The following is a 27,263-nucleotide window of genomic DNA, read 5'->3' as shown; positions in this document are numbered from 1 at the left end:
CAGGAAGCAACTGGGACACGTTGTACTAAGCCAGGCTGCGATTCAGTGCCTGCTGCCACTGAGCTGGATCCCAGCTCCCACGTGCACAGAATCCCTGTGTTTGCTGCTGTGCAGGGTGAGCTGTGGATAAGACACAGTGTCCTTTTGGGAAGCAGTCTATTTTTTTTTCCATCTGCATCAAAGGTTGTCTATTTTTTTCCGCTGTTGCTGTTCCATACAGCCCCAAGGCTGTGTTCCAGCAGGCTGCCTTGGGTTGATTGTGTGGCGTGCTTGGGGTTTGCAGCTCCGTGTGCTTTGGACCCGTCTCAGCACCAAGGTCCATTTCCTTTTTGTGGCTTTTAATAATTTCCTGTGATGTATTTGCTCATTGTTAGGGCTGTATCGAAGCTAGATTCCTTGTGTTCCCAACCTCTCTGGCCCAGCTTTGCTTTTGCACAGATTGTGCCAAGAAGAACAGCAGAAGGAGCACGGGCTGTTTGTAGCACTCTGCTGTGAACTGACAGGAGAGCTTTAGGCTTTTAGCTCTGTGAGAGGGTGGAATGGCCTGATTTCATGTCCAAAGCAGGCAGATGTGTCCAGTCATGGGTCTAAGAGCTGGAATAGGCACAAGGAGGGCTGTATTACTCCAAGGAAAAGGAGTAAGTGGGACTCTTGCTGCAAAGAGGTGGCAGAGGCCTTGCAGCCAGTTGTTTGGGATGGCATCAGCCCAAGAGGACAGAGCAAGTCACCAGGCTCAGTGACCAGGCTGAGGGTTGGGAACAGCACCACAAACTCCTCTTTGCCACAGCAGTGATCAGCTTTGACAGGAGTAGGTTTCAGAGCACTTTACAAAGCTGATTTCTACTCTGTGCCTATATTGTTAAAAGAGTATAAAACCCACATGCCCAGCTCACTCTGTGAGAGCCTGAGATTTGGATTGCAGAAATCCCCTTGCAGTGCTTTTCCATCCTCTTACTGTAGTTTAAAGACCTTGAGGAACCAATGCCACATTGTCCCTCCTGGTGCTGTGGGAGGCTGCGTGTTCCCAGTGGTGGTGCAGAGGAAGGTGGGAGGGGATTTTGGACAGGAGAGAAACCTGCATGAACTTCATTCTTGTGCAGGATGAGGATGGGAGCTCAGTGGTCAGTGCAGCTTGTGGTTTATCCTGTCCTTTCCCTATTTATTAATTCCATAGCCTTTCTGATATAATAAATAAAGCTTTTTTTTTTTTTTCCCCATCTCTTTGCAGCCCTCCCTTTCCCCAAACCCCTGTTCCTGGAAGGAAGAGCCATCCCAAAGACAGTCTTGACTGCATGGGTAAGCACTCTTGGTGGTTTATATTTGCTGAAAAGTATAAAAAGCCTATTGTACAGATGCTGGATAAAATCTATTAGAGAGATAGCACTTTATGAAAAGTAATTAAAAGTAATCAAGCAAACCAGCTTCATGGTTTGGGTACCCCTTCAGAATTGACTCTGCAATGATCAAACATGAATATTCTCTAAAATCAAATGGCCCAGAGTATGAAACACAGGCAGGGCTGCTCTTGTCTTCATTAACCCTTTGTGACTCTGCAGCAATACCTTTGGGACTGGTTTGAGAATCAATTGACAGCAACAATAGTCCAAACTGGGCAGCTAGGGCCCTGAGGGGGATGGATGCAAGCAAGCAGAGCTATTGAGAGATCTGTGGTGGAAGATGTTGCTCTTGTGTTTGCAGACAGCTGCAAGATTCTGACAAGCTGGGAACAGCCTCGTAGGATCAGCTTTTGTCTCTCTTTTCTCATCTGGGAGTTGCCCCTTCAGGATCTCCACTTCCTACACAGCAAACCCCAACTCTCTAGGGAGTTACACCTCTTCCACTTGCATGAATAATAATCTGCAATAGTGCAAATGCTGTGAGAGAAACTATTGGTGCTTGCACAGATCATAGGTTACTGCTTAATCACTTACAAACATCCAGCTGGTTAAATAATGGAAACTCTGTAATATTGTAATGACTTGCACTAATAAAAATGAGCAAATGGCAGCCAGCCTGTGGCAGGATAACTCATTGCTGGCCTGAGGCAGGATTTCTAGATTGAGCTGCAGAGATGAAGCTGCAGTCAGCCCTCGTTGCTGAAGGTTTGAATGCTTCCCCCGTGGCACTTTGCTGTGAGACACCTCTGGGCACCGTTGCTCACACGTGGCTCACCGAGAACCTCTTGCCCTGTCCTTGTTGCTCCTCTTGCTGACCATATTTCAGCCATTATGTGCTCTTTTTGGCAATCACACCGAAGCACAGCAGAGGCCAGGAATGGCCTCTGAGGAGCGGCTGCTGGCCCCAGGCTAAGACAAACAAACAGTCAGAAGGGGCTGTGTCATTAGAATTGGATGGAGGAAAAACAGCAGGTGAAAGAAGGGGGTGGAATGACAGATATTTTAATCTCAAGTTATTTGGTGCTACCAGCAATGGCTTCCTGTGCTGGGGTTTTTATTAAAAAAAAAAAAAAAGTCCTTATCTTGCATGTCCATCCATCTCTCTCATCATCCAGTGTCTAAACTCTGATGGTCTTTAATCCCTTCTGTATATTCTATCTTTCTAGCATTTAATCAAATAAATATAAAAGTTTGGAGCTCTGGAGGTTTACATTGACTTTCAGAGGGGAGGAGTCCATCTGAGAAGAAAGAGGGGAGATGTTATCTGGTGTTAGTCAAGTGCTGGATTTTTTTGCATTTCCCTGGAAATAGCTGATATCAGGGCAAAGGCTTTGGAGTGGATGTGTCTAGGCCTGACCCTGCCTGGCAGTTCTGTTTCATTTTTTTGCATTTTCCAAGTGCAAATATGTTTTAGTGCTCTGCCTTGGAAACGAAGCACGGTCTGTGTTAATCCCCTGCCTTGCACTTGAACAATGTGGGCCAGGGTCCATAAAGTCAGCAGTCAAACCTCTGCTTTAGGGGCACTAAGGGCAGTGTGTCTAACCCTGATTTTCCACCGAAGAGTTTGTGAGTGTGGGCAGATTTCACAGGGAGCCCTGGGGTATGTAAGGTTGTGTAAATGAGCACCTTGTCACCTCCTTCTTGACTCTAACTCAGTGTTTCCCATAAGAAACACTCTGGGCATTTGATACTGAGCTGATCTCAGAAGTGTCTGTGTCTTCTTCCCTCCTGGCAGATTTTGACATCCCATTCTGTGAGAGGTTTGGGAAAGGTGGGACCTTCCCAAGGCAGTACCATCTCTCCCAAAGTCGCAAGGACTACAGCGATGGTAAGGACGTGATGGGGGCTTGGGGAGGGAGGTGATCTGTCCTTGATGGCTTGTGACAGTGCCAGGGACTGGAAATACTTGGGAAAGAGAGGTTTCTGATAAAGGGAGAGCCATCGAGTGCTTTAGGATTCACTTGTGCATTCAGAAGGGTGTTCTCTGTGAGACCTTGTGGCTCTGCTCTTGGGAAGTGCTGAGCCTGTCCTCTGCTTACACCTCCTGCTTTAATTTAGCCATGGGGATGATTGGCATTTCTCATCCCTGGCAGTATCAACCTGTCTATTCCCCTAAATTGCTTGCTTTTGAGGATGATTTTTGTGACCTTTACAGCAGGTTTCTCACTGAGCCATAGGAAATCCCCAAGCAATTTCAGGACAGCAGTATCTGTTTGCTTCTCTGTTTTAAGCTGGCGAGCTCTGAGCTTTGGGGCCAACTCCATCACCTTTTTCCTGCTCATTCTTTCATTGTATGAGACTGGAAGCAGTGGGAGGCAAAAATTCCCTTGGGAAAAATGTACTGAGGATGTGCAGAGAGCATATTGAGCTTTCCAGAATGAGCTTCATCTCTCACTGCCACCCCTGTGAAAGCAGGTCTGGCCCTGCTGTGTGGTCATTTGCATATGGACTTAGGGGATGGCAGGGATAATTTTCAATGTAAATCTCTGCTTGTTCAGTGTTTAATTGTGATTAACAACCAACCAACCCCCTGATGTAATTAAACTGTTGCAAACCCTTCTGGAAACATCTACATTAGATGTAATGCCTGCTGTTATCAACTCTTAAATTGAATTTAAAATCTTCACAGGCCGTTGCTTCAGTTTCGTTACACTTGCTTTGCTTAATTTGAAGAGGTGAGGATCTGGGCAGTGATGTGAGAAGGTGGTGACAGGTGAATCCAAGCTGGTGTGTGTGTTTTAGCTGTAATTTTACTCTTTTCCCCCTGCAGGCCGGAGGACTTTCCCCAGGAGTTACTTCCCACAGGAGAACCTGTTTCAGCTTGTCCCTTCCAGCAGAACCAAGAGCTTTACTGGGGACAGCAAGCTCAGCACCTTGCAGTATGATGAGTACAGGCCCAAGTGTTGGAACAATTTTGAAAAGGGTCTGCAGGCCTTCAGCACCTCCCCTACAAAAACCAGGAACTGTGAGTGAACCAAAGCCCCGAGTGCCCGAGGTCTCAGCAGAGCTGGGATTTGGCACAAAATTGAATTATTGTGACCTTCTGAGTTACTGGGCATCAGCTAAGCCAGCCATGGGTAAACTTTGCACCTCCACCATGGGCGCACTGCACCAGCTTCTGTGTCATGAGCAAAGTTTAGTACAGCACCCTGTGCCTTAGCCTGGCCTTTGGCTGGGAGCTGTGTGGGGTCAGCTGGTGTTTGTCTTGCTTGTGTGTTGGACTGTCCATGTGGGTGTGTCAGCTTCCCAGAAAACTTGGGATGTGGGAGCAAATGCATCCAGAGTTTCTGTTCTTTGTCTTGCATTGCTGTCACCTCAGGACCTCTTGCAGGCTCCTCTGCTATTGCAAGACTGCCCATGTTATAGAAGCTGGTGCATTTTGGGCCTGTTTTGTGATGGATAGCATCCTATAAATGACCAGTGAGATAAAACTCCTCACTGGTCCCTGCCTGGGTTGCTGCTCAGCCCTCCTGTATTCTGCTAAACATTCCCACAGCAGAAGGGAAATTCCAATGTTGGCTAAAAGAGGAAAGACTCTTAATGAAATAGGACTTTCCTGGGATTTGTTTCTGCTTTATGCTCATGCAGACTGGGAGACATTCCCTCCACACCAATAGCACCAGTGTAGTTAAAACTGGTTTGTCCTGGTGCCCCTGGGAGAGAGAGACTCACTGACTGCCCTGTAGGGTCAGGTGGACCCTGATGCTAAAATCTCCCTGCTGTGCTCTTCTCTCAACCCTCTCCTCTCTCCTGTAGCCCTGCAGGCACCTGTGAACTGGAGGCTGGGGAAGCTGCTGGGAAGAGGAGCTTTTGGGGAAGTTTATCTCTGCTATGATGCTGACACTGGGAGGGAGCTGTCAGTGAAGCAGGTGCCTTTTGACCCTGACAGCCAGGAGACAAGTAAGGTGAGTACAAGGCCAGGGCTGTTCTGCAGCACCCTGGGGAGCTGTGGGCTGGGGGAAGAGGTGTCCATGTCCCTGGCAGCCTGTGTGTGGAGACAGGGTGTTGTTTCCCCTCTCTGGAGTAGTCCTGAATAGCTCGTGGCACCAGTCACAGTGCTCTGGTGACTTCTGTGCCTCCCAGTTCCTTGGTTACACTGGCCTGCTCTGTGCCAGGTGTCATCTCTTGCAGGTCTGTCTGATCTTCCTTAGTTTTGTCCTTCTTGCTCCCTTCACCTTCTCCCCATTCTGCTCAGTGACTTTCTTGAAATCTTTCCAGAAAAACTCCTTAAACACAATTAATAATAACAACAATAACAATAATAATAAGAAGAAGAAGTAGTAAGCCTGTCTCAAAGGCAAGCCCTGTCTTTTTCCTTGCCTTTCCCTTAGGGCAGTGCTCCTTATTTCTGAGCCTCATGTGGCTTCTTGGGAGCTTCACAGCTGCTACAAAAACTGTGCTCAGCATGGAGCAGTATTTCTATCATGTTCCCAAAGACACCATTATTCCATTCATCAGGAAGCCTGTGTGGTTTGTTACAGGAGGTGAATGCTTTAGAATGTGAGATTCAGCTGTTGAAGACTCTCCGTCACGACAGGATCGTGCAGTACTATGGATGTCTGCGGGATCCTGAGGAGAAGAAACTGTCCATCTTTGTGGAATACATGCCAGGGGTAAGTGTGGCTCCTGCTAAACATTGTCCTGAGTGGCAAAAACAGATTTGGAGTTTCCTGGACTTTGGTGAAATTTGTATCTGTCCAGCTGAGCTGTTTTATGGCTGATGAACCAAACCAAAGCAGTGGATGCATCCCTAAAGCTTGGGAGAGCTTAGGATGTGACTCAGGTGTCATGGTGAAGCCCCTCAACAAGCATTGGGTGAAAATAAAAGCCTTGCAGGCAGGTTTTAGGTTTGAGTCCTGGAGCAGGGTGTGTGCACAGTCTGGAATCTGAGCCTGGTGAATGTGGGACATGATCCAGATCCTGCTCCAAGCACTGTGGCCTGAGCCCATCCTTAAATATTTACTGCAACTCCCTGCAGGACAGGCTAATAGTACAACTGTCCACCCACAGCTGTCACCAATTATTTGTGGCTTTCAGCACGTGTGTACTAAAAACAGTGGTATTCACTTAGAATCTGTTGTTGAGGACAGAGCTTTTTGTGGGCAGCATTATCCTCTTGTGCAGGAGTGGCTGCAGTTTGTGGCTTTGCTGATATAGGATGAAATAGTCATGGGGAAAAAGATCAGAATGCTTTGAGGGAGTTTAAGCAGGGGCTGGAGAATGTGCATGGGAGAGTTGAGCATCTCTTTGTGTTTGGGAGCTTGTGAATTACATCAGCCATTAGACTGATGGTGTAAAACAGCATAATGCTATGTACATTGCTGGAGGATGTGTTCTCCTAAGTCCCTTCTGTCCAGCTGGATTTGTTCCCCAGAGTGTGGGAGAATAAACCCTTGTTTACACAGAGATTTGTAAGGTCAGAAGGGACAATTAAGTCATTTGGTTGCAAATAATTTTAGTAGTTAAGTAAATGTGCTAGAGGCTCTCTGAATGCATCTTGCATGTGAGTGATCAGGTGGACTTGCAAGCCTCTGAATCCCTTCCAAGCCCTGTCTTCCCTCTCTCCCTGTGGGCATCTTGCCTTCAGGCCCTCCACAAGGCGTGGACCCAGAGGAGTAAATCCCAGGAATTCCTGCAGTCCCCTTGCAGCTTATTCCACAGCATGCTGATGTTTGTTAGCAGCCAGGAAACCAGCATTTGATGCTGGGGCAGTGTCCAGCGGGGCTGGAAATTCAATGTTTGTTTTTTTAAATGATAAAGCTGAGCTCTGACCAAATACAGATTGACTTTGCTGCTGCAACAACAGCTTGTCTGACAAAAGCAGCTTGGGGCTCTGGTTTCCAAGGGCAGTGGAAGTGAGGGAGTTCCCAAACCTTGCAGGACAGCAGCTCTGCAAAGCTGGGTCTGGCCAAGCTTCCACTTTAAGACAGTCAGCTTGGCAAAATATTCACAGGGCCAAGTTTGGGTGAACCCTGAGGCTGCCATTCTTTTAATGGCCCTCAGTTAATAACTGACTCTGCAGTTTCTGTCCTGCCCATAAATTGTTTTTTAAATTATGCTTGGAAAACAGAATGTTCCATTTGACCACAGTCCTCAAAGAACCAGTTTCCTCTTCTTGTTTGATATACCCTCATCAGGGTGAGGGAGGGCAGGATAAGAAATCTGTTTTGGTTGTAGTGAGAGAACGTAGCCTGCATACAGGTTATATTGAGGGGGTCATTTAGAGCATCTCAGGTTGCTTCAGCAGTGCTGAGAAAGGAAAAGGAGAAACCCATCCACAGGATCACCACCAGCCTCAAAAGAAGCCAAAACAGTAGCTGGGCAGAGCAATAGCAGAGATGGGTGGATGTGGAAAAGCTACTACAGTGTGATGGGCTGGCTTGGAGCAGAGCAGCCACTGTTCCCAGAATAGGACTGGCAATCTTGGACCAACCCCAGAGCTGCAGGACAGGCAGAAACAGGATAAGTTTCCCCTCTCACTTCCCAGCTAACCTGAATACTGGAGGTAGAGCTGAGTGTGAACCCCAAATCTGCCTCTGGTTCATCTCTGCTAAAACCCATCTCTGATACAGTGAGACACGTCCATTTCCAAGTGGCCCAAAAATACAGCTAAAACCAAGGGGATCAACCTGCTGCAGATGATAAATGTCTGCAGCCCTGCTCCCTTTCCTCTTTGACCAATACCATCAAACCAGTTTGAGCCTGCATACTTGGGTCAGAAATTCAAGGACTTGCAAATTATCTTCTCTTGGCGGTCTTGGTGCAGTCCCTTTTGGGGCTGGTTGTCCCTCATGGCTGTGGGTGTTCCTTGCTGTGCAAAGTTTTGGGAGGAGGCATTCAAAGAGTGACTCATTATCTTGGCCCTAAAGAACTGGCTCTCTACAACTCCCTGGAAGGAGACTCTAGACAGGTGGAAGTTGGTCTTTCCTCACAGGTAACAAGTGGTAGGAAAAGAAGAAATGGCCTCAAGTTGCACCAGCAGAGATTTAGATTGGGTGCTAGGAACAATTTCTTCACTGAAAGGGTTGTCAAGCATCGGAATTGGCTGCCCAGGGAAGTGGTGAAATCACCATTGCTGGAAATGCTCAGAAGAACACATGGTTTAGTGGTGGACCTTGCAGTGCTGGGTTAATGATTGGAATGGATGGTCTCAGAGGCTTTTTCCAACCTTAAGATTCTATGAATCTAATTAATCGAGTTGATCTTCTCATTTGAGTTGTAATTCCTTGTCAGTTTGGTCCTTCTCAGTGAGCTGTCAGTGACTCCCCTGCAACCACTAGAGGGGGAAAAAGGTCTGTGGTGTTGGCAGGAGGAAGCTGTGCCAGGCACCAAACCACAGCTCCATCTCCCCAGGGATCTGGGACACGAGGACAAGTCTTGGCTCTGTTCAGCACTCAGTGGATTTCTGCTGTTTCTACAAATAGGGTCTGGGGATTTTTTTGAAGAAGACAGAGTGGTCAGGAAGGTTTAAGAAGTTGCTGTGATGTGATGGTTTCTCTGGTCCTTACAGGGCTCAATAAAGGACCAGCTAAAAGCTTACGGTGCTCTGACCGAGAATGTCACACGGAAGTACACCAGGCAGATCCTGCAGGGAGTCTTCTACCTACACAGCAATATGATTGTCCACAGGGATATTAAAGGTGAGTGGATAATAGAGAGGCTTCAGCCCAGCCTCCCCCTGCCCCAGTGCAAATCCTTGTGCACAGCATAGTGCTGGGATCTGCTCTTTGAAGTGTTTTTGCCCCTGCCTTTCACCAGATTGAACCATGAAAATCTTGAGCAAGCAGCTGAAACCAAAATCTTGGGCTATTTTCCCTCTCAAGGGATTATTGCTGACTGCCCTTACACATCTGAAAATCTGGTGTAACATAGCCAAGAACTGAGAAGCATTTGGAGAAGTCTGATGCTGCTTTCTTCTGTCTGTGGGTGGGCAGAATAATCTGTTGGCCCTCATGCACTGCTCATTTTTGGGAAACCTGCTGAATGAGGGGATGCTGGTGGGAGTCAACCCTCTTGGAGAGCAGCTGCCTTAGGAGAGAAGGGTTTGAAATTATGCTGAGTCCAGCCCCACCAGAGCCCTTTGGGCTCCCTCCTGCCTGGCTCTTTCCTTGTGCCCTTCCTGCTCTCCTCACTGTAGCCACTTCAGGCTCCTGCTTAATTTCTTGGGGGGGTCTTGTCTTTTCTTCTCACCCCAGGTGCCAATATTCTGAGAGATTCTGCTGGAAATGTGAAACTCGGAGATTTTGGGGCCAGCAAACGCATCCAGACCATCTGCATGTCTGGGACTGGGATTAAATCTGTCACGGGAACACCATACTGGATGAGCCCAGAGGTTATCAGTGGAGAGGGCTATGGAAGGAAAGCTGATGTGTGGTAAGGAACGCCGTAAAAACCCCACCACTGCTACTTAAATCAAACAATCCTTTTGGGGAGCTGTAATGGGAGCAACAGGTATAGCTAGTAGCTAGAAGCAATGCAAAGGATGGAAAATAGGAGATGTGTGTTAGGATCAACTGTGCAGATATCCAGAGGAAACCTGTTGCAGCTAAGTTCCCAAAACAGGAGCACTCAGAATCATAAGTTGCTTTTGGAAACTCTTGCCTTGTGTGAGTCTCACATCCAGCTCATCCCCATAACTGCTTTTTGATTCTGGAAAGCAGGTTGATAACAAAGCTCACCGAAAGACCTGTTGAGTTTTGTTGGCCCTAATTTTGGTTTCACTAAGCTCAGAGGCTCAGGGGATCTCCAGTGGCCTTCCCAAATCTGCTGCTGGATGTTTACATGTGGCTCAGGCACAAAGACAGCTAAAATCATTGGCTGCTTGTGAATGTTTTGATCTATGGAGGATGACAGATGGAACCTGGAGGAGTTGGGATGATACTAATCTTCCCAGTATGAGGAGGAAGCAATGTCTTCCCAGTGTGCTTTCTCTGGGTGCCCAAGCAAAGAGGGTCAACAAAAAATAATCCTTCCAAGAGAACCCTAATTGGGTGGGAAAACCTAGAAAGACCTTAGCGGGTGTCCATGTACCCCACACCATCTGCACTGGCTGATGGGGGGCAAATGTTTAATTGTTAAATTGTTTAGGATCAATGGGATAGGTTAAATTTTTAAGGGTCATTCATGAATAGAAGTGGCAGAGTATCTCTGCTGAGACCAGGATTCTTGAGCAAGCCATGGGGAACCTCTCAGGCTCTTTGCTGCTCATCCCACCTGTCCCTTCTCAGGCACACCTCAGAGATGAAGTTGGATGTAGGCAAACATGTTCTATTCTGGCTCAGCTTCCCTGGGAACCACGTGCCATTGCTGGAATGATGCTGTCTGAAGCTGTGCATGTGTCTCCCTTCAGGGGATGCTCCAGTGAGCTTTTATGAGACTTGGTATCTGCCAGTTAACTTAGTGTTTCCCTGAGCTTTTATGAAACCTGCCAGTTAAAGTGGGCAGAAAAGCCACCAGCTTTAAGGCAAGGCTCGTGCATCCACTCCAAGCTGCGTGCCAAGGACCTGTGTGACCAGGGAGCTTCAGGGGACCAGACATTCCAGGGGGATGTGCCCATCTCCCGCAGGTTGGCTCCCTTTAGGCGGGCGCAGTCCCAGATCTGGTTAGACTGGAGCTGCAGTCTAACCCGGCCAGCCCCTCACGCTGTGCTCGGCCTTGTTGCAGGAGCGTGGCCTGCACCGTGGTGGAGATGCTAACCGAGAAGCCGCCCTGGGCAGAGTTCGAGGCCATGGCGGCGATTTTTAAAATCGCCACGCAGCCGACCAACCCCCAGCTCCCCGACAGCGTCTCCAGCTCCTGCCGCAACTTCCTCAAGCAGATCTTCGTGGAGGAGAAGCGGAGGCCGACGGCCGAGGACCTGCTGAGACACCCTTTTGTCAACTGCGGGCTCTGAGCGCCGGCAGCGGGGCCGGGAAGCGCCGGCGGGAGCTCGGCCCTCAGCGGGGCTGTCCGGACAGTCCCTTCCCGCTCGCTGCTGCCTCGGCCCCGCCGCCTTGATGGATTTTCAAGCTGCGCTCGGGACTGTGGGGGATCCAGAGCGAGGGATTTCCCGGCCTGTGCTGCGGGTGGCTGGACCGCGGAACCTCCCTGCTGCCAGCGGTACCGGGGTCGTGCCCCCTCACCAAGTAACTGCTCTCTTGGGGGACGTGTGGCAAGCGGGAGATGTACCCCCGGCAAGGGGAAAATGTCCCCTCAGCACGGCGGCGGTGCTGGCGGCATCCCCAGGACCGGTGGGGGAATGGGATGCCCAGTGGCCATCACCACCTTTCGCAGAGGGACAGACAGGGCCTTCAGCCAAGCCGGAGGAGATGATCCTCAGACCACAGAGTCGGGGGGACCCGGGCGTCCCCGTTCACAAGGGGACCGACCCCGCTGGAGCAGCCGGCGGGGCGGCGTTTCACACTGTCCTGTGCCTTACGCGGTTACAATCAAGGAGTGATGCTCGGCTCGGATCTGGTGTGAGGATGCAGCAGCCGTGTTGACTTTGCCTTGGCTCGTGTGTGTGTGTGTGTGAGTCTGGGAAGCAGGGGGTCTTGTCGGGGTGCAGGAGGTCTCTGCCGGGTACACCTGCGGACGGATGCCCGGGACCCCTGCCGTGGGCTGAGGGATGGGTGAGTGATGGTGGTGATGTTTAAATGGTGCTGGGAGCCATCAGGATTCAGGTGGGAGCTGAAGGGAATCTCAGCAAGGAGGGCTCTGCTCACAGCCACAGTTCTGCTGAGCCGTGTCCGTGCTGCTGCGCTGGAGGAATGCCATGGTGTTCTGGAAGTGGAGCTGCAGGGAGAGCCCAGTGCATCTCTGTGAAACCCAAGAGAGTGCCTAAAATTAGGCAGAGAGTGCTGATGCCTGTGAATCTGGGTGTGTTCTCCTCTGGGCACCCCTCCTCTGTTCCTTATGGGCCATCCCTGGGTACAGGGAAGGGGAGCATCACTTCCCTGGTGGTGCCCAGGGGAGCAGCTGCAGGATAATGGAGCCCCAGACTGGGAAAGTGGAGCTGCAGCAGGGGAGGGCAGCTGGAAGCAGATTCCTTCCCTCAGCAGGTTTGAAGTTGTATGAGAAAACGGGCCAGTCAAAAGCAGAGCTGGGCTACAGCCTCTGACCAGCACTGCCCTGCTGGAAAACCTGGGCAGGAAGCACGCACAGAGTCCCTGGAAGCTGGTTAATTAATTGGTCAGTCAGATCGTGGGGGCTTTGGGATTAATTAATTGCACCTTCCCACCTCCCCCTTCTCTGCTGCATTAGCTGTTTCCACCGACTCAGCAAAGGGTCCAAAAAGCAGTTTCCAGGAGGCTCCATCCTCAGGCCAGTGTGTCAGACACAGGCTTATTTTAATGCTGGTTTTCAGCGAAAATGAAAAGTGTTGCTTAGACTTGAGAGGAAAGTGACAAATTAGTTGTTTGTGTGAACACATCCTTGAATTCTTCCACGTGGGAGAGATCAAGGCTTTGCCTCACTGGTGTGGTGGTGAGAGCATGTCCATGTCCTCAGCTCTGAACAGAGAAGCAAGATTTAGGAGGCTGCCCAGTGTAGCTGTGGATGTCCCATTTCTGGAAACATTCAGGGAATATGGCTTGGAGCAACCTGGTCTAGTGAAAAAATGTCCCTGCCCCATGGCAAGGGGTTGGAATGAGGTGAGCTCTAAGGTCCCTTCCAACCCAAACCATTCAAGATCTCATGATTTTAAGAATTATTTCAATTAAAAAAAAATAAACAGTGAGTATTAGGGCAAATTAAAATAATACCTAAAAGAATTCCCTATAAATCTCTGTGAAAGCTACCGAGGCCATTTATTCCAGGCCAGGTTCCAGGGAAGCTGTGGGCAGCACTGGGGCTTCTGTCAGTCACTCGTGGTGGTGATGGGCAGCTCCCCATGGGGAGGGGGAAAGTCTCCTTTTGCTGAGGGGGATGAAGAATTTTATTCTGTGAATAGGACCAAATCCATCAGTCTGGTCAGTAATATGGGATGGATGGAAACAAACACAAGGGAAAAAAAAAATCAGCTTTGTCTGGGAATGGGTTTGGCAGAAGAGGGTAACAAAGTGTGTGTTCACCAAAGCTAAAAAAAAAAAAAAAAATCAAAAATCAAAACAATTTTTAAGCTGTTTTCTCTTCTTTCATTAAATCTGTTTGGTTTGGGTTTTCTCAGCCCTTCAGTGGTGGGAGGGTGCTTCCCTTCTTTCCAAAGATTTGAGAGCCAAAGGGGGCTCCTGGCTGCCCCAAAATGCTCCCAGAGCCCTCAAACCACCCAAATCCTCCCGTGGATGGATGTGGTGAGTGTGAGTGTGAGTGTGAGACACTCCTCAGGTGCCTTTGCCTTTCTGGTTTGTAAAACCCTTGCAGTGTTCTGATGTACAGAATGGAACTAGGAAAAGCAAATGGAATTATTCTACCATGTAAAGTCATTTTCTGTTGGTTTGGTTTGATTTTGTTTTGCCCGTAGCGGGCCCTGCGGCTTTCCCTGCACATCCATGGAGGAATTAATTCATTTTGGGGGTGGGCAGGGCAGGACATGGGAACAGGCTGGCCAGGAGAGGTGGCATCACCATCCCTGGAAGTGTGGATGTGGTTTGGTGATGAACATGGTTGGATTTGAGGATCTTGGAGGTCTTTTCTAACCTTAATGACTCATGAGCCTGCATTCCTCCTGCCTGTGCCCTGCTCCCAGGTACAGCCCCTTCCCCCAGGGCAGTCCCAGCTCGGGTGGGGGGCACAGGGGGCATTGGTGTCACCATCCCGGGGGCAGTGACAAAGAGTTGGTGGTTCCTGGGTTTTTCTGGGACAGGTGGATCTGTGCAGCCTCTCTGAGCCGATGGTTCTGCCTGTCCCTTTGTCCTGACGTTCTGCCTTGGACTCCCAATGCACAGGATTTTCTGCTTCTGAACTTCATTTTCATTTATTTTAATTAATTTATTTTTATTTTAACATTTTGAGTATTTTTCTTTATTTCTATTTCATCGTCATTTTCCCATTCCTTCCCTCATTTTCTCTGCCCTATTCCTTTCTCCCCTCTTTTTTCCTATTCTCCTTTTTTCTTCCTCTTTTTCTTCCTTTTTTTCTTCCTTTTTTCCTTCCTTTTTTCTTCTTTTTCTTCCTTTTTCTTCCCATTTTCTTCCTTTTTTCTTCCCTTTTTCCTTCCTTTTTTCCTTCCTTTTTCTTCCTTTTTTCGCCTTTTTTCGCCTTTTTCTTCTTTTTTCTCCTATTTTTCTTCCTTTTTTCTCCTATTTTTCTTCCTTTTTTCTTCCTTTTTTTCTTGTTTCTTATTTTTCCTCTTTTTTCTTCTTTTTCCTTTCTTTTTTATATTCTTTTTTCCTTCTTTTTCTTCTTTTTTTAATCTTCTTTTTTTCCCCCTTCTTTTTCTTCTTTGTTTTTCTTATTTTTCCCATTTTTTTCCCTTTTTAAAATTTTTTTCTTATTTTTCATTATTTTTAGTTTTTCTTTTTTCGGCCCTTTTATTTTCCTTTTTTTCCCACCTTTCCCCCCCCCTTCCCCCCCCCCCCCCCTTCTGTTTTTCTTCTTTCCCTTTTTTCCCCTTTTCCCCTCCTCTTTCCCTTTATTTCCCCTTTTTATTTTTTGGGGGTTTTGTTTCTCTCGGTCGGGGCGGGGCCATGTAAATGAGGTGGGCGTGGACATTCAAATGAGCAGGGCGTTTGCCCAGCTCTCCTGTATGCAAATGAGGGGGCGGGCTCACGCCGAGGAGCGAGCCGCTGCGGTGACAAGATGGCGGCGGCGGCGCGGCGGGCGCAGCTGGTGCTGGGGCACTTGGCCGGGGCCGCGCCGGGCCCGGGGGCCGCCCCCAGGGCCGTGCCCTGCTCCGGGGGCCCCCCGCGGGCCAGCAGCCCCGACGATGTGGTGGTGGTGCACGGCCGCAGGACCGCCATCGGCCGCGCCCGCCGCGACGGCTTCAAGGTACGGCCCGGGGGACCCTGCCCGCCGGGTCCCCGCAGGTGCTTGGCGTCCCCATGGGGAAAGGGGTCCCGCTTCTTCGCCTCCCCTCCCTGCAGGCCTGGTGCTGGACCCCTGCCTGACCCCCAGACACCGCTGCTGTGCTCTGGAAGAGTAAATCCCAGCGCTGTGTGATGGTTTCAGTGCTGGGGGTGGCAGCGCCGGTGGCATCCCCCGGAGGAGTCGGGCGTTGTGTCCCCAGCTCCCCGGGGAGCGATCTCAGCCCGCTGTCACCTGCCCTGCCACACGAGCAGCCGCGGTGTCCCTCACCTGCACAGCCTGGCACGGACCTGCCACCCTTCTGGACCCTGCTTCTCCCTGGGTGGCACCCACAGAGTGCTGGGAAAGGACACGGTGCCAGGCTGACCCCAAAGGTTCCGTGTCATCCCTCCAAACAGGTCTCCATGCTGGCGGTGCTCCCCACCAGCTGAGGGGCCACCCCTGCTTCTTTCACAAAACAAATGGAGAGGTTCCGTTCACTGGCTCTTGTCACATAAATCTGTAGTGGTGTGATTCTGAAGGCCCTTCAGAGCATGTTCCTATAAACCCAAGGAAGGTGAGAAAGCAGCCTGTGTGTTGCAGTGCCTGAAGGAAACCTGGGGTAAAAACATGCAGATAATTCTGCTGTGGCAGGAAAACAACAACCACAGTGAGCTGAGAAATGGAGTAAAGCTGTCTTAGCACCACTGGCCAGCCTCTGAAGAGGTCTGAGCTGAACTGGTGACAGGGCCCTTGCTGGTGTTCACTGGTGGTGCTGATCCCCTGTACATTTTAGGACACAACACCTGATGAGCTGCTGGCTGCTGTGATGACAGCTGTCCTTCAGGATGTCAACCTCCGTCCTGAGGTGCTGGGAGACATCTGTGTGGGTGAGTGACAGCCTCTGCCTGGTGAAACTCCTGCTCTGGGCAGTTCTGTGGGACAGGCTCCCTGTGTGGGATACTCACAACTCTCAGGGGGCTGGGTTAGTGTGTAGCATTTGGTATTCCTGCCTGTCCCGTTGGTGGTGGGGCTCTGATCTGGTGCTGGGAACATCCCTTCAGTGCCTGTGAGGGGAGTGCAGCCAATTGACTGGAATTGTGTCTTTGCACTCAGGGAATGTGCTGCAGCCTGGAGCTGGTGCCTTGATTGCAAGAGTTGCACAGTTTCTAAGGTAAGCTCCCAGCCAGACTCAGGTTCCTCCTCTCCTCACTGAGCCATGGAGCAGCTCAGGGTCAGAGATTGCAGTGAGGCTCAAGCACTCCCAGGAATTACAGCAAATCACCTTCTGCCTAGAAACTGGACTTTGATCGAGCTCTGAGAACCCTGATGGCACAGAGACAGGGAGGCAGCTGAAGCTGTTTGATCTGTTTGTGCTGCCTGAGTTGGGCTTCTGAGAGGGACATGGTGTTCTGTGAGTCCCAGCTGCGCTCTCTGAGGCTGCACCTCTCTCTGCTGAGTCTGGTCCCCAAACCATGGATGGGCTCAGATCTTCCTGTCATTGCTCAGTGCTGGTCAGTGGCTTGTACTGAGCTGGATCCCAGATATTTCTGCTGGATCCCAGATTCCAGATGTTTCTGTTGCCATTGTTTGCTTCAATCACTGCACAACTACCACTTCAGAGGGGTGCAGGCACAGCCTGCCATAGCTTATGAATGTTGCAGAACTTTTCAAGTTTCTGGCCTGGGTCAGAGCTCAGGATCTCCAGGGCAGGGCCTTGCTTACAGAGCACCTTCTGAAGACAGATCCATGGGGAAACAGCACTTGGAACCACTTGCAAATGAAGTGAAGAAATTATCTTTGAACTTTGCTTTCCCTTGGTGCAGGACCAAATAGATCAAGAAGTGGATAAAGGGATGTGCCTGGAACTTGAGGGTTAAAGTTTAATCAGGTGGATTAATGCACTCCTTAGAACTTTGGGTTGTTGTTGTTGGTTTGTATCACTGAGTCTTTGCCACCATTCCCTTGTTTTCCAGTGGCATTCCAGAGACAGTGCCGTGCTCCAGTGTGAACAGGCAGTGCTCCTCCGGGCTGCAGGCCATTATCAACATAGCTGGTAGGTGTTGTGGGCACTGGCATCAGCCTCAGTCCACCCAGAGCCTGTCCCACCCCAAAGGCTCAATGCTCCTCTCCTCCAGTGTCTCTGAGCAGTAAAACAGTGATAATGTCTTGTGCTGTAGGGAATTTGCAGTATGGTGTTAGGTAAATACTTTTATATCCTTGAGTGGCCGAGTTTATCCTTAGAGAAGTGACTTGTGGTTTTCTGGGGATAAGTTCCACCATCACCTCCACATCAGGCAGCTTCCAGAAGGGTCCTTCCAGTTCTCTCTGGCCCCATGGTAGCCTTCAGCCCCATCAGCTCCTTGGCCTGGCTCTCTGGCAGGCAGGAGGGTGAGGAAATGCCCATTTGGCTCTTCTGGGTGCTCAGGTTTGGAAGCTGCAGCTGGGCTGGAAATGCTTTTGCTCCTGATGACAGTAAGAACATTTGTGCACTGCTGTTACAGGTGGCATCCGAAATGGATCGTATGACATTGGCTTGGCCTGTGGGTAAGGAAGTATTTTCATAGTGCTTGCTTAGGCTTCCTGAAGGTAACACTCTGTCCCTGTGCAATAGCCTGCCAAAAAATCAGCTTTTTAGCTAGTCTGCAATTAACTAGCCTCTTGAAAAACCAGCAGCTCTCTTGGATGAAGAAATTAATATCCTATGTGTGCTAATGAGTGTTCTGCAGCCTTACAGGATCTGTTCTGTGCTGGACAGATGAGCTGTTCTGTGCTTCAGTCCTAACATCACAAGCAATGCTTATTTTTTGGAGGATTATGTAAACATTAGGTTGGTTTTGGGGAAATACTAGTGACCACATACACATTGACTTCAGAAGAAGGAGTGAAAAAAAAAATTATTCAGTAATCCTGAGGCCAAAATACTGGGTTTCTTTTTTATCACTTATTACTCTAATCTTTCATTAATTATTACTGCACACAGTAATGTCCACCAAGATGTTGTGCTTAAAGGGACTGATGGCCTTTGCACCCCTGGGTGTGCCAGACACTGGGTTTTGCTCTGGGAAGCTGTCTGGCCTCTGACCTGCAGAAGACATACAATCCATAAGTTACAAATAGCTTTTGGGAGCTGGGTTTATCCCAAGTCTTACTTTTCCAGAGTGGAGAAACCCTGGATTCAAGCATAAAAGACAGTAGCTGGGGTTTCACTTACTAAAAACCCAGTCCTGTGCCTTCTTTCAGGAGCAGATGCAGCTGAAGTCAATTATGGAGTGTCCCATCTTAGAGCTGGTTTAAATTGCTGATAGCACTTAATACAAGCTGCCTCACTTTCTGCTTGCCTTTCATTTTCCAGGAGTAGTTTCTTTGTTATTTATTCTTCATAAAGGTATTTGTGTGGAGCAGAGTAGAATTCAAACCCTCTTCCCACTGTAGGCTTCAAAATCTAGATTGACCTTACAAAAGCTCACGAGTCTTAACTGATGGCTTTGTATTTCTGCAGTAAATTTGAGTATCTTCAATGTGTTAATTCATCTGTGGGTCAAAGATTGCACCCTGTGGGATCCATGTCTGAAATTCTTTGTATTGTGAAACACAAATGGTGCAACTCACTGAAATCTCTTTGCCATGGTTTGCTCAATACTTCTTTTTCTACTGCCAACCTGTTCTTAAGATCTGAGTGGTATTTTTATGTCTGTTGGCAGTCTCACTGAAAACTCCAGCCCTTGTGCCTCATTATGTTTAAGGACAAGTGTGCCAGAATCATAGCAATTCCTTCCTAGCTGTGGAAACACAAGAAATTAACTGCTGACATTGGTATCCTGTTCTAGTGAAGCAAGAACCAATTGAGTCTCACAATCTGTTTTCATTTCATGATAATTCTTAAATTGATGATTGAAGAGATTCTGCCTCAGCCAGTTCCTAATTAGCAGCTGTGTTTCTGTGGGATAATGGGAAAGCATGTTGTCAGGATACTGAGTTTTGATCAGTGTTAATGGAGCAATTCAAATTTTTCTTGTGTTTAGAGTGGAAACAATGTCCCTCAGAAGTGCAAATAACCCTGGTGATATCAGTTCCAACATGATGGATAACCCCAAAGCTCGAGACTGCCTTATTCCTATGGGGTAAGTATTTCCCCCTCCCACAGTTTAGGGTTTTATAGATGCTCTGTCTCCCCAGTGACCACAGTTACAAATCAGCCTGAACGTGGTGAGCTTGGAGCTGTGTGTGTTGGCATCCTTGGCTGTGGTGGAAGATTAATGACATGAAATGGGGGGAAATCATTAACTCTGATCAAAGATTTTCTTGTCTTAAGATCAATGGGTTGTTGAGCAAGGAGAACAGATTTGAACCTTGTTCTGGTCCTAGATTTGATTCAGGATTAGCTTCTGCCAGCAATTCTAAGTTGAGAAGGCAGCAGTTGGTTTTTAAACTAAAGCCATTGCTTATACCTCGTGTGATCTTAGTAGAAGCCAGTGCAGCTCCATTAGATGTGTTCTTGGAATAACTCTTTGATGTTTTTTCCCCAGAATAACCTCAGAAAATGTGGCAGAGAAGTTTGGAGTTTCCCGGAAGAAGCAAGATGCCTTTGCTTTGGCTTCCCAACAAAAGTAAATGCTGTTTTTGTTAGTCTTTTGGGGTTTTTTAACCTTTTAGTTAAGAAATAAGAACAGCTAGAAAACACACTGCTACTTCCTGGTGAAGTGCAGCCTTTGTGTTGCCTTCCAGTCCTTAATAGTGAGCAAGGAATCCTGAGGGGGTCCAGCTGAAATTCAGTGCCTGTGCAGGGTTGTGTGTGATGGTGGAACTGCAGTCCAGAGCTGTGCTGGGATTGTGGGACTGATCTCACAAATATCACTGGGCACACAGACCCTGAGCAGTGAGTGCCCTGCTTGTTCCAGCATCCGAAGGTCCCTGCCCGTGGCAGTGGGGGTGGAGCTGGATGATCTTTAGGGTTCCTTCCAACCCAAACCTTGCTGTGTTTCTGTGACAGAACCTCAGGGAGGTTTCTGGAACGAGTGCCTGGTGAGGTATTTTCATAGTGGCTTTGGCTCAGAATCACTGGAACCTGAACGTGGGAGCAGCAGCAGGAGGAGCCTTTCCCATGAGGGAATAGTTGAGTGTGGCTGTTGGTAGAGAACTGCTGAGCTTGTGAGAAGAGTGGCTTGTCCTCACTGCAGGTTTGGCTCTGAGTGAGTCCACTCCTACCTCTGATAACCTTCCTCTGGGTTAAATCACTGCCAAAATCAACTGACCCTGGAATCCATGGGGCTGTGGTGCCAGAGCAGTGGCAGGTGATAGGGTAAAGTTCCTGCCAGCAAAGAGTTAAATTTGCTTTCAGAGCTCTGTTTAAGCATCAGCCTGGTCCAATTATTTATCTAACACAGGAAGCCACTGCACAGGGTAGTTAACCTTTAAATTCCGGCCCCGCTGCTCAGGGAACTTGGCATGCCAGCCTTTCTCACTGCCATGGAGCTGATAACCAAAAGGGTATGTGAATGTGATCCTCATGCTCACATGAGGCAAAGGGTGACTTTCTGGCCTTGGTCTCAGGATATCTGTGGGGTTACTGACCTGTTCTTCAGCACTTTGCTCCAATTCTCACTGACCTGGGAGCATTGAATGTTTTCATTTTTTATGAGTAAAAGTGCAAAGTGATGAAGGGGTAAAACAAGCTTTTAGTCTCCAATTTGTATTCTCTGTGAAGGGTTTACCTCTGGAAGGTAAATCTAAATAAGCTCTGCTTTGAAAGGTTTAAATTACCTTGCTGATAGGAAAGATTAAATATATGTGGCTTGAGTTAATTCTGGTTTAGTTAATTGTATTCTGTCTGGTCATGACAGTTGTTGACTGCTGCTAGTTCAAGGGTTCATTTATCAAAATCACAACTGTGATGTGGCTGTACCCCTGAAAAAAATAAAACTTCATGTTGGGGGCTGGGGTGGTCAGTCAGGCACAGAGGTGTTGATGGGAACAGAATGGGGATATTGCTCTGAAATGAGTGATCTTGTGACCCACATTTGGGGACAATGCCCATAATGTTGATGTAGAGGTTTGTCTTTCCATGAATGAAAGTAAGAATGTGCCTGTTGTCTTGACCACCACTTGGCGATGATGGACCAAATCCCACCTTAGTTCATTCTCTGTCTAACTGCTTTCCTTCACTTTAGTTCTCCTGCATTTCACCTCCAAAATATTTTAACAAACTTTCATACTCTTTTTTTTTTTAACCAGAGCAGCAAAAGCTCAGCAGATGGGACTGTTTAAAACAGAGATTGTTCCAGTCAAGACCACTGTTGCAGATAATGAGGGCAACAAAAAAACAATCACTGTGCACGAAGACGAAGGGATCAGGCCCTCCACAACACTGGAAGGCTTGGCAAAGCTGAAACCTGCCTTCAAAGAGGATGGAAGCACTACAGCAGGTCAGCTGAGCTGTTACATTTGCACTGTTCTTGTGGTTTACCTGCCTTTACCAGAACAAAAAGCATGTTAATAGGTCTCTTCCAACAGGGAATGCCAGCCAGGTCAGTGATGGAGCAGCTGCTGTTCTCCTGGCAAAACGCTCCAAGGCAGCACAGCTGGGACTGCCAGTGCTGGGGGTGCTGAGGTCCTTTGCTGTGGTGGGGGTCCCACCTGATGTGATGGGCATAGGGCCGGCCTATGCCATCCCTGTTGCTGTGGAAAAGGCAGGTAAGAACCATTTGACATTCAGGTAAAGCAGATCAGACTCCCTCAGAATGAGATTTAAGGTTATATTATTCAAGCTTGTGCAGCTGTTGGCCCCAGGAGCAGTGAAGATAAATCTGAAACCTTAAAAGAGGTCCTGCCTCAGATTGTTGCAATGCTTTTGCCTTTTACTGGTGTGTAAATTATAATTCACTCACCTTTGAGAAACTCAGGAGCAAATCTCTGCACAGACTCAACAAGAGTTGACATGTGGCAAGTGATTCAGTGTTCACTTAGTGCTGTTTTCTCTTTATTATGGCCAGTGTGTAGGGGGTGATTTTGTGTTTGGTTTTTGATGGATTTTTCTCTTTACAATTTTGTCATCTTATTAGGTTTTTACCACACTTACTGGGTTAAACAGCTTTTGTAGCTGATGAGCTGATTTAGCCTGGCCTGGCTACAGTCCCATGCCCACCTGTAGCTTTATCTTCCACTCTCCAAACACCCTTCAATCCTTAATCCCTCTGCGGAGAAATCACACTTAATCTGAGGAAACTTGGCAGATTCAGTGACACAATGCCATAAACTGTGGTGTTTTGCAGTCTTTAGACATTGCTGTACATAAACTTGTTCAAGTGTAGACACCCCACATGGAGCTGAAGTTTCTCTTTCTTAGATGGAGTAGAACTGGAATTCGTAGAGGGAGGCTGTCAGGCAATTACTCTCTTTGATATAGTCATGAGGCAAAAATATCTCCTTTTAACTCCTGACTTTTCTGGCCCATAGGTCTGACTCTGAATGACATTGATATATATGAAATTAATGAAGCCTTTGCAAGCCAGGTGAGTGAGCATCATGTTTGTGTTGCTGCATTGCTTGGCAACTGAGCGTATTTCAGCTCGGTCTCCAGGTTAAGATTTTTAACTTGTTCCACATATTACGTCTTCAGCCAAATGTTAATAACATGTGCAGACTATTTTCTTTTTCCTTCAAATAAAAATGAACAGGACATTGCTTATACAGCTTAATATTAGAAAATAAAAAGTCCACTAAGAAAGAATTGGTTATTGTGCTCTCATACCAACTTGCAACATCTGTTTCACCGGGGCTGTGATTTATTGTCAGGTTGTCTGAATGTGTGTGGGCTCAGTTTGAGATGAAGTGGACAGTTTTAGCTCACTTCTCTGCCTTGGATCAGTTCCACTCCTGTCCCCTGAGAACGATGGAGTCAGGCCTCTGACCTGGAGGAGGAGAGCTGAGAACTAAGACAAGAGCATCTCCATGAAATCGTTCCCTGTGTCTTTGCAGGCTGTGTACTGTGTTGAAAAGCTGGGCATTCCCATGGAGAAGGTGAACCCCCTGGGAGGAGCCATAGCACTGGGACACCCCCTGGGCTGTACGGGTGCTCGGCAGGTCGTCACTTTGCTCAATGAACTGAAGCGCCGAGGGAAGAGGTGAGTGCTGAGCATCAGCACTGGCCTCACACCTGCTGCCTGTGCAGCTCCCACAGGCTCAGGGGTCACCAGTTGGGTTAAGCTTCCTTCATCCCTTGGATGAGGTAACTGTCCCTTTGGGTTAAGCTTTCTCCATCCCATGGATGGCTTTGAACCTGCATTAGCCGGTGCTCTCCTAGCAAAACAGGAGAGCAGCAGAATTTATTGTATGCTTTATTTGTTGTATTCTTTATTTTTATTTTTTTTCTCCTAAATGGTATAAACCTGAGCTGCCTTTTTCCTTAATTGCACACGTTCTTTGTTTCAGAGCATATGGAGTCGTGTCCATGTGCATTGGAACTGGCATGGGCGCCGCAGCCGTGTTCGAATACCCGGGGAAGTGAAGTGAGCTCCAGTGCTGACACAACACCACCCTCTCTGCCTTCCCTAGGCATAGCAAGTGATTGCCACTGAAATCAAGTGGGTTCTGGGATTTGTTACTAGATCTCCAAATTTTAGGCAGAAATTGTGAAGTAGAATTAACGGTGCAGTTCTGCGAAGAAGGTGAGGAAATGCAAAACTGGCACATGGCTTCCTGACACAACAAATTAGCTCAGCTGAAATTCAACTACAGCCCCTGGTGTGGTGATTATGAATTAACATTTTTAATTTAATTGATCTCTTTACTCTGTGAATATTACCAGAGGGAAATAGTTCATGGGACAGTATTTTTGTATGACAAATTGGCAAAGAGAGTCACTCAAAATGAAGACATCAGTCCACCTGGAAAGACTTTTCCAGCATTTCCTTAAAAGGATTCACCATTTTGTAAGAAGTTTAAAAGAGCTTGTTTTGAAGCAAAGACTTGACATCCTTGCCTTTACGCCTGTGTCTGTCCTAGCCCAATCTGAAGTTGTTTGTGTCTTAAATTGTCCCTGCACTGGAGGATGGGCTGCAGCTCGCTGCTGGTGGAGCTGCTCTGAAGCCTCTTTCCAGTGGGGGAAAGTGGAAGGACTGGAACATAATTTCCACAGGAAATGCCTGCATGGAAAGGTTCTCTTGAATTGCTAGGAGCCAGGATTTAGATGTGGCCATTCCTTCTTCCACATGTCTGAGTGTCAGTTTGTGACTCCAAGGACAATCTTGTGCTTAATCATATTTACTTACCTAACACAAAGCAAATTGCAGCATTACATTTACTGCAAGCACTACCTGAATATCAGTGACAGCTCAGTCCTTCAGTGCTAATACAAGCATGTTCTGTCTTGTGTCTTTTGTCATCCCTTATTTCTTCTCTTGTCTGAACAGGAAGATCACTGAAACTCAGCTTGAAAAAGAAATTTACTCATTGCTGCTTTGAATTTGTAACAAACTGAAGTACTTTGTCCTGACTTTTGTTTTTGCACTTAATAATACAATTGGGTTCTTGCAATACATTTGTTTCCTTTTTATGATGATTTTTAGTTGAAGGTCATGATGAGTTAGAGCTCTTGTTATTTTCACAATTCCATGCTGTAGCCTGTCTCACCCAGCAATCTAAGGCCCTGTCTTAGAGCCAAAAAATTGAATTAGAGGGGATAATGAGCCATTTACAAAAGCCTTTTATTTAATGGAAGTGGAAAATTTAACAGATTCAGAATTGGGAATTCCAGTGACCTTTAGCTGAAATAATACTAAAATAGTTTAAAGAGAAGTGAGAGTAAATGGGAACCATGTGGGGGGAAAGAATGAAAGGGAAGAAGGGCTCCTCCCTCTGTTGCTGAAGGGGATGTTCTCAAGGCCCAAGCATGATGAAACACACAGGTTGGTAATTTTCCAAGGAGACCAAGGAAAGTTCTCTCTTCCCCTTTTCACGTAAGGCACTGAGAAAACAGCCTGGGAAATGCTGGCCTATTCACCAATTCTTGTTTTATTATGTGTCAATGTCCATTTTAATGTCAAACAAATAAATGAGGCAAAACAAAAGTTACTTTAAGGTATAAATAGTCTTTAGCTGTTATTCAAGGCATGTTGGGCTCTGCAGAGGGCTTTGGCATGACTTACACAGGTGCTTTGCAATATAAAACCTTGTTCTGAGCCTAAAGCTAAGCTTACCACAGCAATAGAAGTAACAGTACAGAGTGTGATTACGACTGGTTAAGGTACCATGAGAATTTCTTTCCTCATAACCTAAATTTTCATTCTGCTAAAATTCCAGTCCCCACTAAAAACAAAAATATAGGCTGAGCTGCTGGCACATCTGCATCCAACCTGTTACCTTGACATTTGTCCCACATTGTCCTGCTTAATGCACCTTCTCATGGTGCACTCCTCGCCCTGTGAGGTGCAGCTTGCAAGGCTTCTCTTCCAGCATTCCAGAAATGGTCACAATAGCTTCATAGTCAGTGTTGCTCCTAAAATGCACAGCAGAAAGTTGAGTTGCAGCTACGTGCAGTCCTGTGTTTAGGGATGAGATGAAAAGGGGAGAATGGTGTCTAAGAATGCTCCAAGTCACAAGGACAGGGCACTGATGTTGGTGCCAAGTCCACAGGGCTGTGTTCCACAGATGTGCAAGATGTGGTGTTTGAAAAGGATGTTCAGGTCTGTGCCTGAAGACACTGGATTCATGTTTGAAAGAATGAGAATATCATCCTACTTGTGAAATTCTGGTTCAGGTGAATAAATGAAATGAAGCTCTGCTGGGAGCAAGACACCTGCACTGCCTTGATGTGAAAGCTCCTCACTTTGACAAAGTTTGAAGGGAAAAGTTTCTGTCACTCCCCTGAGACAAGGGGCAGTCAGTGGAGCCCAAATTGTAAATTAACATCAAAAAGGTTGTAACAACTCTAGTTTTGCACCAAGTTGAAGAGCATTATTTGCCCAAGGCTAATGCCACTCAGTGCTCCTGAGACTGCTCCTGTGAAGGACTTCTCTGTGTCCAAGTGCCAGCTGTTGTAAGGGCCTGAGGCAAAAGCCTGTTCTGCCAATCTTTGTTTTTCCTTCTCATAAAACAATGCCTCTGCAGAAAGACCATGGATTTGGGGAGGTGAATTATTAAAATCACTTCACACCTTGCATATAATTATCTCCTACTGCCACATTGATCCCACACTGCTGTGTTGGGAATTCTTCCTATGGAGCCCGACAGATAAGCTGGTTGCTATACAGGAACATCTTTGCTTTCTGGTATTTTCAGGCATTTTCAGCCATGCTGATTAGTGCATTTGTCAGACAAGTGCTTCAGGCATATTCAGCAGAATTCCAGAAAAATTTAGGCATTCAGGAGCCTGGGGAGGATTCTGGACCACCATGCTCCTCTAAGTAGGGACAGTTTAGTGCAGCTGCTCAAAGCTCCATCCCACTGCAGTATCAGTGGCTCCAGTGATGGAAATCACTGGATTGTGTTCCAAGGAGATGGGAGTTATGGCAATAACTCACCTACAGTTTGCCTGAAATTTCCCTGTCAGCAGTTTTCAGAGCTCACTGAAATCACTAGGACAGACTTATTTTAACTTGCTGCCACCATGTGATAACCTCCAAAAATACTTTGTAATGGAATTTTTTTTTTTTTTTTTACATTACCTGTATTTCCCTAATCAGAGCAAAGAAATTAAAAGTCTTTGCATCATCACAGAATCATGGGATATTGTGGGTTGGAAGACACAGCAAACCTCATCTTGTTCCAAGCCCCTGCCCTCGCCGGAAGACCTTCCACTAGAACAGGTTGCTCAAAGCCTCATCCAGCCTGGCCTTAAACAATTCCAGAGATGGGGCATCCACAGCTTCTCTGGGCACCCTGTGCCAGGGCCTCACCACCCTCACAGTGCAAAAGTTCTTTCTAATCTAACTCTGCCCTCTGGCCATG

The 27,263-nt window shown here is 47.6% G+C and overlaps 3 protein-coding genes across 9 annotated transcripts in view; 2 read left to right on the top strand and 1 right to left on the bottom strand.

The window, feature by feature from the left end:
• The window catches only part of LOC135302560 (mitogen-activated protein kinase kinase kinase 3-like), a 76,739-nt gene extending 62,941 nt beyond the window's left edge, over positions 1-13,798 (top strand). For all 6 annotated transcript variants that reach the window (XM_064423421.1, XM_064423175.1, XM_064423260.1 and 3 more), the window contains 8 exons: positions 1,229-1,296; positions 3,133-3,225; positions 4,168-4,362; positions 5,154-5,302; positions 5,879-6,010; positions 8,908-9,037; positions 9,593-9,770; positions 11,061-13,798. In XM_064423421.1, coding sequence (XP_064279491.1) covers positions 1,229-1,296; positions 3,133-3,225; positions 4,168-4,362; positions 5,154-5,302; positions 5,879-6,010; positions 8,908-9,037; positions 9,593-9,770; positions 11,061-11,289 — 1,174 coding nt within the window. In that variant the 3' untranslated portion in view covers positions 11,290-13,798. The remainder of the gene's footprint in view (positions 1-1,228; positions 1,297-3,132; positions 3,226-4,167; positions 4,363-5,153; positions 5,303-5,878; positions 6,011-8,907; positions 9,038-9,592; positions 9,771-11,060) is intronic.
• A 1,290-nt stretch (positions 13,799-15,088) lies between these two features.
• Positions 15,089-25,388, top strand: ACAA1 (acetyl-CoA acyltransferase 1). Its single transcript, XM_064423050.1, has 12 exons — positions 15,089-15,302; positions 16,114-16,207; positions 16,434-16,491; positions 17,294-17,373; positions 17,822-17,864; positions 19,343-19,441; positions 19,847-19,927; positions 21,552-21,742; positions 21,831-22,010; positions 22,773-22,828; positions 23,295-23,440; positions 23,748-25,388. The coding sequence occupies exons 1-12, from the start codon at positions 15,114-15,116 to the stop codon at positions 23,821-23,823; spliced, it is 1,293 nt and encodes a 430-aa protein (XP_064279120.1). The 5' UTR covers positions 15,089-15,113; the 3' UTR covers positions 23,824-25,388.
• The window catches only part of DLEC1 (DLEC1 cilia and flagella associated protein), a 32,312-nt gene continuing 30,356 nt past the window's right edge, over positions 25,308-27,263 (bottom strand). For both annotated transcript variants that reach the window (XM_064422615.1, XM_064422644.1), the window contains one exon: positions 25,308-25,812. In XM_064422615.1, coding sequence (XP_064278685.1) covers positions 25,704-25,812 — 109 coding nt within the window. In that variant the 3' untranslated portion in view covers positions 25,308-25,703. The remainder of the gene's footprint in view (positions 25,813-27,263) is intronic.

The sequence above is a fragment of the Passer domesticus genome, chromosome 1, assembly GCF_036417665.1.
Source record: "Passer domesticus isolate bPasDom1 chromosome 1, bPasDom1.hap1, whole genome shotgun sequence".
Taxonomy (NCBI): Eukaryota; Metazoa; Chordata; class Aves; order Passeriformes; family Passeridae; genus Passer; species Passer domesticus.
Note: the sequence above shows the minus strand (reverse complement) of the source record. Positions and strands in the feature narration are given on the sequence as shown.